At 55.0% G+C, this 13,044-nt stretch overlaps 1 protein-coding gene across 1 annotated transcript in view; it reads right to left on the reverse strand.

Moving 5' to 3' along the window:
* Nucleotides 1–282: 282 nt before the first annotated feature.
* WNT3A (Wnt family member 3A) overlaps nt 283–13,044 on the reverse strand; it is a 31,324-nt gene continuing 18,562 nt past the window's right edge. The window contains exons 5-6 of the mRNA XM_025860113.1: nt 6,296–6,561; nt 283–762 (exon numbers count right to left, since the gene is read on the reverse strand). Coding sequence (XP_025715898.1) covers nt 283–762; nt 6,296–6,561 — 746 coding nt within the window. The remainder of the gene's footprint in view (nt 763–6,295; nt 6,562–13,044) is intronic.

The following is a 13,044-nucleotide window of genomic DNA, read 5'->3' on the forward strand; positions in this document are numbered from 1 at the left end:
CAGTTCCCCCACGACCTGCGCTCCACACAGGCCAAGCGGGGTAGGGGGGCCCTTACAGATGGGCTGCGGGGAGGAGGACGGCAGCAGGGAGCCCCGCCCCCAGGGAGCCCCGCCTTCTCCCCACCCGGAAGCCCCACCCACGGAACCCCGCCCATCCAGGGAGGAACCCCATCCAGGGGGCCCCGTCCTGGAGGGAGCCCCTGCCCCGCCCCCGTCCAGGGAGGAGCCCCCGCCCCGCCCCCGTCCAGGGAGGAGCCCCGGCCCGGCCCGCGGCCGCTGGCGCTACTTGCAGGTGTGCACGTCGTAGACGCGCGCGCACTCTTGACAGCTCACGTAGCAGCACCAGTGGAAGACGCAGTGGCACTTCTCGCGGCGCCGCTCGGTGCGCGCGTTGTGGCCGCGGCCACAGCACAGCAGGTCGCAGCCGTCGATGCCGTGCGAACTCACGTTGCACGTGCGGTCGCGGGTGCCGAACGAGCCGGTCTCGGCGTTGGGCTCGCAGAAATTGGGCGAGGCCTCGTAGTACACCAGGTCGCGCTCCGTGGGCACCTTGAAGTAGGTGTAGCGCGGCCGCAGGGTCTCCACCCAGCCGCGCGACTCGCGGTGCTTCTCCACCACCATCTCCGAGGCGCTGTCGTACTTGTCCTTGAGCAAGTCACCGATGGCGCGGAAGTCGGGCTGCGACCACCAGCACGTCTTCACCTCGCAGCTGCCCGACAGCCCGTGGCACTTGCACTTGAGATGCATGTGGCTGGCGATGGCCTGCAGGGGCGCGCCGAGGGGCGTCAGGGCGGGCCCTAAGCACCCCCCTCCCCGGTTCGGTTCGTCTGCGCGGGGGTCCGTCTTCCCCCCACACCCCGGGGCGTGCTCCTTGCCTGCGGCCCCCCGCCCCATGAGCTCCTGGCAAGCCCAACGCAACCTGTCTCCTCCATAGAGGCCCTTCTCCGGGTTCCTGGCGCCGCCTCTTCGGTGCGGGGCAGGTGCCTGTGCAGGTCCGCGCCCTGGCAGACCCAAGATCCCTGGAGAGCAGGGCTGGGAGCCTCACCCCTCTCCGGGCTGGGTCAATTTCTACAGCCTTTATGACTGAGTGAGGGAAGGAAGGCACAGTAACAGTAACTGACGGTCTGGTCGGGGCATGCGGGAGAGAGGACATGATGCTGACCTGGAGAGCCTAAGACGCAGCCCAGAGGACATGTACGTGGCGGCAAGTCTGGGGGCTGACCTGAGCGCACGTAATGGGGGTGGCTTGAGCAGAGCACCTTTAGGGCCCAGGAATCTGGGTTTATGGGGCTGTAAGGGAATTCCAAGAGGAGGGAGGGAGTGTGGGGGGACAAGGCTGGGGGACTTTGGGGTCCTGAAGGCCAACAGCCACAGGGCCTGGCTGAGGAATGGGTTTTTTCCCTTCCCTCAAAGGCGAAGGGATGGGGTTGGGGGCGAAGGGGCGTGTGACTCAATCCGACTGTCTATGGTGGACACCTACCACCACGAGCCCTGGAGATGTGGCTGGTCCAAAGTGCACTGTGCTGAATGCTGGCTCTCACAGAGTCCCCAGACTTCATGCAAGAAGAGGGTGTAAACTATCTCCTTCACTAGTTTAGTATTGATGGTGACCATTATTGCAATGATAACATGTTGGGTGATATATCTACCTTAGTAACACTTAATGGTAAAACCAATGTCACCTGTTTCCTTTTTAAATGTGGCTACAAGAACATTTTCAGCTACCGACGCGAGTCCCATTACACCCCTATTGGTCAGTGTGAGGTGGGCTCTGTGTCCGGATGCTGCGTCTTCTACACTTCCCTCTCGCACTCGCCCTTTCCCGGGGTATCAGTAATGACTGCATCCCTCCCCCCAGTTAATCTCCATGTTCTTCTCTTTCCCAGAGGAGAGACCTCTTCAGTGTCTTTAGGTTTGCTTTTATCAGAGTTATATCTGCATATACTTTAGAGTCCGAGAGTTCCTGAGACTCACTCGCACACCCACACAGCACCTTCCTGACCAGCCAAGGCAACACCTGTGCCTCTTAAATCTCCAACAGAATGTTTGTCTTACTGCTTCTTGAGTGTTGGGGGCTCCAGCAATGTCTCCCCTCTCACCACGGAGGGTGGGAAATCAGCTTTTTATCATCACCCCACCACTGCAATACACACCTGCCCAGCGCCCTCCACCCTAAAAACTGAAGCATAATCCGGTCAGATCAATATTCAGCACTGGCCGTATTGGAACTATGTTAAATGTCATACCCAGCCGAGCCCTGTGATAGGATATGGTTCCTTTTCCTTTCCTATAAAACTTTGTTGTTGCTGTTTTTAGTGTACTTATTACAGATTCAGACTCAAACTTTCCCTGAATTGTCTAAATATCCTATGTGAGATGTTCAAACACACCTCGTATTCTAAGATTTCAGCTTCTTGGAGATATCTTTTTCAGAGGGTGTCTGGTAGATTTTGTGAAATGTGCCTGCCCGAAATCACATCTTCTCTACTTAGAAAGTGGACAAGATGGTTTAGCTGGGTATAAAATGCTTGGCTTAGAATCTTATTTCCTTTCAGAACTCTGATAGCACCTCTCCATTTTTATTCCAGCTCCCATTGTTCTTCTTGGGAACTCTGATGCCATTGTGATTCCTGATCCTTTGCATGAAACCCACCGCGTGGAGGGCTCCTCTGTGTTGTAGGCTGTGAATTTCATGGTGATAGGTCTTGATATGGGTCTCCTCTCTCATGTGCTAGAGTCACTTTCTGGGTCTGTTTGGTCTGAAACTTGTGATCCTCAGTCCTGAGAACCCTCCTGCCTTCTTTGCGATTCCTTTTCTTCAAGTTCATCATTGTCTCTCTTGGACAGATCCTCCATGTTCTCCATTCTTTTCCTATTTTCCATCTCTTTGTCTTTTTTCTTCTACTTTGTAGAAGGGTGTCTCAAGTAGCTGCCAACCTTTGTGCTGGGAGTTTGGTTTCTGCTATTCTACTTTTAGTATCTAGCAGCTTTTTCCCCCTCTCTGAATGTTCTTTTAATTTAACATCCTATTCCCCTTTTATGGAAAGAGTACTTTATCTCTCTGGGGATAGTGGCAGATTTTTTTTTTCCTTTAACTGTTTTCAATCATTTAAAAATTTTTTTAAGTAATCTCTACACCTATTGTGGGGCTCAAACTCATGACCCTCAGTCACGCACTCTACCAACTGAGCCAGCCAGGTGCCTGGAATAGCAGTAGTTTTTGAAGTTTTCATCTCTCTTTACAATGTCTCTCTCCCACCAGTTTTGTTTTTGTTTGTTTTGGTCTTCACCTTTGTGGTTGTGAGAGGCCTTCCTCAGATGACCTGTGATCCCTTGGCTGTCTGCTCATATTTAAAAGGAGGACACTACACATCGTGTTGGAAGCTCATGTGCTTGGCGGGGGCTTACCGGCATGGGCCCTCGCTATACAGTGACCTGGCTCCATTATTTCATGGGGGAACCCCAGTCAGTATGTTTGAGTCTCTTCTTGGGTTGATCCAATCCCCAGGGGAGAATCTTCCATTCTCCTGCCTAGAGGGTCATCAAGATTCACTGTGGGATACAGAGACTAGGAAGAGAAAGGCATGTGTAGATGGAGACTACTTTCACTTGGGAAGCCTCACCTTCACCCAGACTGTCCTTGACACACTGTGTCCCTCAGTCCAGACACACTGTGCTTTGCCCTTCCTGGAGAACACCCCTCCTGACTTCTGCCATGGTAAAGGGGTGGGGGTGGGGCTTTGCCTGGATGGAAGGGGTTGGACAGAAGACCTGGTGGGTTATAAACTGCTTTTAAAGTAGATTATGGGGGCACCTGGGTGGCTTAGTCATTAAGCATCTGCCTTTGGCTCGGGTCATGATCCCAGGGTCCTGGGATCGGGCCCCGCATCGGGCTCCCTGCTCAGCGGGAAGCCTGCTTCTCCCTCTCCCACTCCCCCTGCTTGTGTTCCTGCTCTTGCTCTCTCTCTCTCTCTCTCTCTCTCTCTGTCAAATAAATAAATAAAATCTTAAAAAAAAAACAAAGTAGATTATCAACCCATCTTCCCATTTTTAGCCCCATTATTTATCTCTACTTTTCAAGACACCCAATACTAGTAAATCCTGGGCTGGTTCTCAGAGTTCTCCTCTACTGGTTTAAGATTCTACTTTCCCCTAAGACCCAAGTATTCATGGATCTACTTCGTAGTCTGAAAACTTTTGCTGCCACCGTTAGCTCCTGGTTTCCATATGGTCAGGAGTGTTCGTGTATTTATGTGTTGTAACATTCATTCACTGTCATTTTAGTGGGGTTCCGGGGAGTACAGAGGGATGCTTATGTTTTGGCATTCCTCATAGACCCTTCAGTTCTATAGCGGCTATGTGATTCTTTCCCAAGTATATTCTATATTTTTATAGTTTCCAGTTCCCCGCCGAGACATTCATTCAGACTCACGTTTTGGCTTTGTAAACCTAAGTAAGCATATTTCTTTTCTCACAATATGTGTCTCATAATTCCAGTATCTGGAGTCCCTGTGGACTTGTTTCTGTGGTTTTTGCCGATGATCACTCATTGTGTCACCAGCTCATGTGACAGGTTATCTTTAGATTATGTGCTGGATGCTGTGTTTGAAAAATTATTTGTAGAAACATTTTTTGACCTTGAATAAGGTGATCATCCTCCAAAGAGGATTTGCCTGCTTTTTCCAGGTGTGTGGGAAAACCAGCAATTTGGGATCACCATAATCTGTTCTCAGATCTTGAGATTTTTCGAGCCTGCACATGTGAGCAAGGGCTGGTCTACTTCTGGTTTTCCTTTACTCCTCAGGGTCCCAGCCTAAACTGAGGAGCGGTTTTCTAGAGACAGCACCCTTGGTGGGCCCCTCAGCTCTGGGAGACCGCCAGAAGTGCAGCTCAGTGTATGCACTCTGTCCAGATCAGGACAAAAGCTGCCTTGGGTACTGGGCTCAGGACCCTGCCTTCTCCTGGCCCTTGAGCGGCTAACTCCTCACCAGAGGAGGTTACTTCTTTTACACTTAAAATAACTTTATGGGAGCATAATATACATACAAATAGTATATATGTTATAAATGCAAAACCTGACAAAATGTCACAAATTGCCAGCCGCTGAACACCAGCTCCCCAGAAACTCCCATCGTGTTCTCTTCCAGCTGTGCAGAGTCTCCTGTTCGGCCTCCTTATACTCTTTATCGGTGTCTTTTTATGAACAGAAGTTATTTACTTTAATGCAGTCCACATTATGGCTACGTGTTTCTTTCATTGGAAGTGCTTTTTGGTCCTGTTTAGGAAACCTTGGCCTACTCCAAGGTCACAGAAATGTTCTCCTATGTTTTCTTCCTAGCGTGTTACAGGACACTTCTCACATTCCGTCCTGCGTTTGTACTTGTCTTGGGCAAGAAGATGAGTCCGTTACCCTGTCTTCTGTCATTGGCCGTCCAACGCCTCGGTCCCCTGCGATCCCCTGGTTCCAAGGCCAGCACCACCTCTGTGCTGCCGGATCTACGGGAGCTCTCTGGGTCCCACAAGTGGTCTGTGCTCCATTGGCTCCCCATGACCTTCAGACCCAGTCCTTCCAGCTTGGTCCCCGCGTCCCTTCTTCCTCTGCCCTCCCTATGCTATTCTACCGGCTGACCTCACTGGCTGTCGTACGCTTTGGGTTGCTCCAAGGCTCCCGGCTTCCCTCCACCTAGATAACTGTGTTACTTTGCATGCACTCCTTTCAGCACTGCTGCTGGCAGAAGGCTTTTTCTTGAGATGCCAGCCGAGGGTGTGGCTTCTCCGAGGTGCCCACATCACCTTGTGTGTGCTTTTCCTTATCACAGAATGTCCCACGCTGTGCTGTAGGGGCCTCACTGTCCTCCTCCCTGGACATGCAGGCCCTCCTACAAGGCAGGCCTTTCTGCCATCCTGCCACCCTGTGGGGATGCCCTCGACCCTTGTGCAGCCACTGGGCTGGGCTGTTTCAGACAGCCCTGGGCAGTAGGTGAGCACATGCCCGGCCTGGCCACCAGAGACAGCCCTCCCATGGTACTTCCGCCAAGCCACACCCTTCAGGGAACCAGGGCTCACATCCTGTTCAGAAAGCTCCTATTTGCCCAGGACCCTCAGGAATGTGGTCAGAGGGTGCACCCCCCAGACCCCACAGGGCTGCGGTGAGATGGCCCCTCACTGCACCCTCAGGATGCACGGGGCCTGGGGGGACAGCTCCCTGTGCACCTGAGAACATGCAGGGCCGTGCACCCCGAGGACACTCCCCACTGCACGCACCCCCAGGGCCAGCCAAGAGCCACCGACATACCTGGCGACCGGCCTCATTGTTGTGGCGGTTCATCGCGGAGCGGGCGTCTGGCCGGTTCTCCCGCGCATCTGCAAACTCTCGAGACACCATGCCGCCAAACTCGATGTCCTCACTGCAGCCACCCCACTTCCAGCCCTCGCCCGGGGAGCCCTGGTGGCGGCTGCTGCAGCCACAGATAGCCGCGGAGCCCTCGGCACACGAGCGTGTCACGGCGAAGGCCACGCCGGCAGAGGCAATGGCGTGTACAAAGGCGGACTCCCGGGTGGCTGTGGAGAGAGGCGACTGGGTTGGCAGGACCTGGCAGGGGCTGGGGTGGTGGAGCCTGGCCCGGTGCATCGCGGCCCCTGGCTGGGCTGGGCCTGCACCCCTGGGGGTGGGCGTGGGTCCCGGACTCAGTCCCCGAAGTGGCCAGGCAGGGCTGTGGAGGAGAGGGGTGCCCCCCACGCAGAAGACCGAAGGAGGAGGGCGCGTATCAGGAGAAAATACTTGGAGGGCCAACCAGCCCAAGGAGCAGCTCTGGACGTCACTCCCCGTGAGGAGCCGCAGGGACCCCTGCAATCCGAGGGTCAGCTCCTAGCCAGTGCTGGCCAGGATGGGCAGAATCGGAACCCCAAGCGCTGCTGGGGGCAAGGAAATTGGTGCTGCCCCTTGCAAAGTGGTTTGACAGCTCCTTAAAACCAGACACCTACCATGTGACCAGGCCATTCAGCTAGGTATGTGCCCGGGAGGAAACTCAGGTGCTCGCACAGACCAGGAAGCAAATGTCACGGCTACTTTATCTGTAACAGCCCCAGTCTGGAGGCTCCCAAACGTCCACGAACAGGTCAGCGGATAAAAATCTGCGGCCTGAAATAAGTCAGTCCCGGGGATGTGATGCTGCTAACAAATCTGTTCTTTGTGTTTGAAAGGTTGCTAAGAGAATGGGTCTTCACAGGAAAAACAACCGTAGCCATGTGCTGTGATGGGTATTCACCAGACTGACTGTGGTGATCATTTTGCAATGCATACATATATCGATTCAGCATGTCGTACACCTGAAACTAAATATTATATGTCAGCTACAGCTCACGGAAAAAGGAAAATGGAATTCTGTCTAGCAGTAACAGAATAAATGACATGGGTGAATCTCAAATCACCTGCCAAGAAAAGGCAGATAGAAAACAAAACCTCCTTCTTGGGCCCCAACAGCCCAGGGTAGAGACCCCCCTACCCAGATGTCTGCGCCGAAAGCTTCTGGCAGCCTAATGGCCTGTTTGGGTGGCAGCTCCTGGCCCACACACCGTCCACCTGCGCCTCTCATTCTGCCTGCACACTTTCCCCTCCCCCCCCAACTCCAGGAAGGGTCACCCCTTCTGGGTCCTGCTCAAGACCAGTGCACACTTTGCCCTGTGATGAACCCTGCTCTCGGGCCTGGAGACTCTGAGGGCCTCCAGCATTCAGGTTGCTGCTGGCCCCGGGGGCTGGTTCGGAGGCTGCCCAGGCCCCCAAAGGCGGGGGGGGGGGGAACTGAGTCTGGGGAAGTGGTTTTGCAGAAGGGCAGAGGAGGAGGGCTGGAGCTTGGGAAGGAGCTGGTGAGGCTGACCAGGAGTGGACAGAGGCATGTGGGAGGCGTTGAGGGAGGCCCAGAAGCACAGGTTGTGTGGGGGCTTTGCAGAGGCTCGATCCCCAGCCAGGCTTCCTCAGACTACATGAGGGCACCGTGCCTCCTGGGTCTGTGCAGCCCTGTGGCGGGGGTTCGCAGCAGTGACCCCCTGCAGTGGACGGCAAGGGCAGGGGGCTACTCTGTGTGAGCGGGTGGAACTCCCTCATTCCTCCACAAGTGCGTACGGAGCACCTGCTCTTTGCCAGGTTCTGCAGGAGGGAGCATGATGGCCTCCTGGAGCTAATGGGCTGATTAACAGGGATTTAAAAACCGAGGTGAAAACCATGGGCTTTGGAGCTCGGTGGGCCTGGGGCTGAACCTAGGCTTGGTGTCTGCTGCGGTTGCGAGGTGGTCCCGGCAGCCCACCTTTGCTGGGCTGGCAGAAGGGAGAAGGGAGCAGGAGAGACGTGATGATGGGCCCGACCAGGCCTCCCATGCCAGGCGTGGGGTGGGTGCCCCGCGTGTCCCCATGGTCCTCCTGGGCAGCAGGCCTGCACGGTGCCGGGGCTCCCAATGGCTCCCATCATGGGGTGCGGCTGCCTCTTCCCACCCACATCAGTGCCCAGGGGGCTTTTGTCTTGGGAGGGTGATGAGCAGGTGGGCTTCATCCTGGGGGGCGAGCAGAGGCGACAGGCAGAGGCTGTGGGCTGCTCCTGACGCTTCCCCAAGCTTGCACGCCCCAAAGCCCAGGCAGGCAGAGGCAATGGAATGGCGACACAGGTTCCAGCCAGCAGCATGCACACACTCAGACTCACTCAACACCCGACACACCTGTCACTGAAAAACGCACATTGACCATCTCGTGCCTCTCCCCCACACCCCTGGCCTTCCCGTGAGTCCAGCCCTCAGCATCTGTCACCTGCACCATCAGAGGCTCCTGGAGGGAACCCACACCCCCAGCCTCCAGCCTCCCCCCATCCACGTGTGTGTCACACGTCTGTGCACACACACATACTCACAAACACACATGCATGTATGTGCACGCACAAACATGCACGCACACACATGCACACAAACACATGCACACATGCAAACACATGCACACATGTGCACACACAAACATGCACACAAACATATGCACACATGCACACGCACAGAGACGTGCACATATGCAAACACATGCACATACGTGCACACACAAGCCTGCGCACACACAAACATGCACACAAACACATGCACATATGCACACATGCACAGACATGCACATATGCAAACACATGCACATATGTACACACACAAACATGCATGCACACACAAACGTGCACACAGAAACACACATGCACACATGCACGGACATGTGTACACAAACACATGTGCAGATGTGCACATATGCAAACACACATGCACACACAAACAATACACTTATGTGCGCACACACAAACACACGTACAGACATGTGCACACATGCACACATGCATGAGCACGTGTGCATGTGCACACACACAAACATACGCACAGATACATGCACACACAGGCTGAAGGCACAGCCCTTTGTTTCATGCCCACCTAGCCCTGCCTGGTCCCGTCTGAGTTCTTGGGGTTATGTCCTTGCTTGACCTGCACACAGGCCTGCCCCACCTGCTGCCCTCCCGGCTTTGGAGCTGCTCCCTGGCCTCCAGCCACACTCAGCCCCGTCCTCCCCTAGAGTGATTTCTGCTGTTCCCCTGGCATGTGCACCTGCCATTTCCCCTGTCTGCTCTTCAGGCCAGGGTCCAGGCCACACTGTCTGGGTGTGGTCAGTGCCTGGCCACCCCTGACCACTCCTGAATCTACTCCTGATTCATCCCCTCCCCAGCCTGGAAGCTCCCTGAGGCAGGGACTATGTCGTGTTCATCTTTCATTTCCAGGGGCCCTGGGCTGGGACAGGGAGGCCCAGCAGGATCTGAGCCCGGGGGCTGGTTCTCCATCCCTCCCCACTCAGCAACCTTCACTGTCCCCTTTCCCAAAGGCCAGCCAGTCAGCCGCTCCCCCAGATGCTGGACGCCCTTGCCTCGCTTTGCTTCTGTAACACGACCCATCAGGCAGGCATGGAGCTGCCTTCCGAGGGGTCAAAGGCCTCCGTGAATAAATACCAGTGTGACCCGAACATGGACCACTTGTTCTTCTTCTGTCCACCCTCCAGCAGAGCCACGCCTTTACTTTGTCTTCCCGAGAGAATGTTCTTCTCTGAGGGTGGGCTTGGCTCCTTGCTTGCTTGCCCCGCCAGAGCCCCGGCCTGCAGCCTCCCCCGCACGCTGTAGGGGGGCCTGCCTGTATGTCCTGGGCACTCCAGGAACCCAGGGCACACACCCGGGGCCTTTCCCCGCTGCACCCTCTGGCTGCTTCCAGTGGGCCGAGGCCCCTGGTGGCCCTTCTCCAGGCCCTGAGCGCCCAACCCCGGCCCAGAGGGCCAGAACCATTCGTTTTGGAGGAGACTGAGGTAAGGGGAGAGCCCGTGAGCCTAGGGCCTTGTCTCTTCCCCGCACAAGGGCTTGGCTGCTTATCAGGCTCAGGCAGACAGGCCAGGCCACCAGACACACTCCAGGGGAAGGACGTGCTCGGGGCGGGGAGGGGGGCTCCCCCTTGAACTTGGAGGAAGAACTCAGTCCTGCCCTGGTCTGTCACCAGCTGGCTGTGTGACCCTGCCCAGGCCTTCCTCCCTGAGGGCCTCAATCTCCCTTTCTGCCCCGCGAGGAAAGGGCTCATCACACATGACGTCCCGAAGGCTGAGGACACCTTTGTAGCCTGCCTTCAACTTGCTCCAAAGGAAAAGACGCCTCTGAGGAGAGGCCACGAGACCCATGGCCAGAAAAGCGTGAGGTGGTTTGCTCTGGCAAAGACAGCCTGCTTAAAATGGAAGACGCGGCCTCCACGCAGTTGCAGACACCTGTCCCGTCCCACGTTGCCCGAGCGGTCAGGGCTGTGGGCACCCCAGGGGGCAGGCGGGGGACACCCATGGAGGCCTTCTCACCAAAGAATCAGGAAACATCAGACAAACCCAAAAGGCCTGCCCAAGCTCCAACTATTCTTGAGGGCACGGAGGGCAAGGGCCAGGCGGACCTAGGATGGGATCCTGGACAGGCAGAAAAACAGGTGAAATCTGGGTAAAGTCTGGAGTTAAGGTAACACTGATGGATCTTTGTTCTGATGGATGCAGCTGGATTTGTGGGCTGTCAGCCCTGGGGGAGGTCTGGGAGGGGACATGGACTCTGGGCACCATTCCTGTGATGCTTCTGTATGTCTACAATTCTTTCTAAAGAAAACACTAAAATACATGCTGAGGCCGTGCAGAAGGAAGGCCTGCAGTGTGTCCAGGTGACACCCCACAGTAGTGGGGCTTCTGATCCAGGGGTCTCTGGGCAGGTTTCCCCGTGAGCAGGAATCAAGGGCATGCCGGAAAACTTGTGGGGTGTGTGTGTGTGTGTGTGTGTGTTTGGATAGAGAACCCATTGCTTTTACCAGATTTCCACAGGGGTTTGAAAAAGGAAGGTCACGGTCTGACTGGCTGGGGCAGCCTCAGGCTTTGCAGGAGGTGGGACAGGGCTCCCCTGAGGCCGTGGGTGAGGAGGGCACCGTAAGCACCCGGACCAGGGTCTGGAGCCCTGGCAGCTGCCCCAGTCACAGCAAAGTTCTTAGCCACCCACAGCAGCTTTGTCAGAGGTTTCTGCTTCTGTTTACACAACAGAGGCAGCTAGGGCGCGGGAGGCGAGCCATCCCACCGTGGGAAGGGAATCACATTTTTGGAACGAGATTGGAAACACCTCTGTCACCGTCACCGGCAATGGGCTCCGGCAGGTCAAGAGAGGAAGAGGGCGCACGGGCCCCTGGGATAGAGTTGGCCCGAGCCTTTGGAGCTGCTCAGGCCTGCCCTGCTGGCCCCGGGGTGCTTCTTCACACCTGTGAGGTGGGCTTTGCCCCCCTGGGTCTCAGCACTCCAGAACTGGACTGATCTTGTTTCCAGACTTGGATGTCACAGGCCCGTCAACTACCAGAGATCATTTGAGGACAGAACTAGGACCACCAGGTGTTGTCACTTTTCCGTGAGAGGGTAAGACATACGGAAAATGAGTGTCACCGTTTCCGAATTGAGGTCGGGGTGGGAAAAAGGAAGAAGGGAGGGGACGTAGTGACAAAGTTGTTCTGTGAGTTAAGCATCCTCCCTGGGGAAGGTCATCTTTGCTAGAAACTTGACGTTGTTTCATTAGCAATTATTTGTTGAGTTCTTGCAAAGTATCAGTGATCTATCCCCCCTTCCATTCATCTACCATCCTTCCGTTCATCCTTCTGTCTGTCCACCCACCAACCATTTATCCATCTAGATCTATTTACCCATCTATTCATCCATCCACCATCCATTTGTCTGTCCACCATCCATTTATCCGTCTACCCATGCATCCATCCACCAACCACCCTTTTATCCACTCAGGGTCCATCTATCCATCCATCCAGGATCTGAGAGTCTATAAAGAGCTACACCCTAGGCTCAGAAGTAGGAATATGAAGTGGGTAAAATGTAAGGTGTCCATTCTCAAGAACCAAGGTAAGAAATCTGCAAGAAAATGGATTGCTGCTCTGTCTGGTGAAATTTCTAACAATCCAGGTTTTCAAAAGTTGAATGAACTACCCATCCAATTGTTAATTAAGGAGAAGCTGGATGACCCACTCTCCAGTGGAAAGAATCCCTGCACTGGAAAGGAGGAGGGTGAACTAGGGGAATCCTGCCTTTAGTGAGAGGCTCTGCTGTTGTGGATCAGGTTCTTGGCTTTGAGCTGTGCTAAGTCACCTGCCTTACAGTTCATGAGAGATAGAATAGGGGAAATAGTGACACACAGTGAGGCTTGGCAAGTTGAACTCTGGGGCAGGATTGGGATGGATGGATGGGTAGATGAATGGGTGGGTGAGTGGCTGACTGGCTGATTGGGTGGGTGGGTAGATGGATGGCTCTGGGGATGGGTGGATGGATGGATGGGTGGATGGATGGATGGATGGATGGATGGATGGATGGATGGATGGATGGGTGGATGGATGGATGGATGGGTGGATAGATGGATGGATGGATGGATTTATGGATGGATGGATGGATGGATGGATGGATGGATGGATGGATTTATGGATGGATGGATGGGTG

The sequence above is a fragment of the Callorhinus ursinus genome, unplaced genomic scaffold, assembly GCF_003265705.2.
Source record: "Callorhinus ursinus isolate GAN/ISIS: 27379988/994484 unplaced genomic scaffold, GSC_fseal_2.0 scaffold123, whole genome shotgun sequence".
Classification (NCBI taxonomy): domain Eukaryota; kingdom Metazoa; phylum Chordata; class Mammalia; order Carnivora; family Otariidae; genus Callorhinus; species Callorhinus ursinus.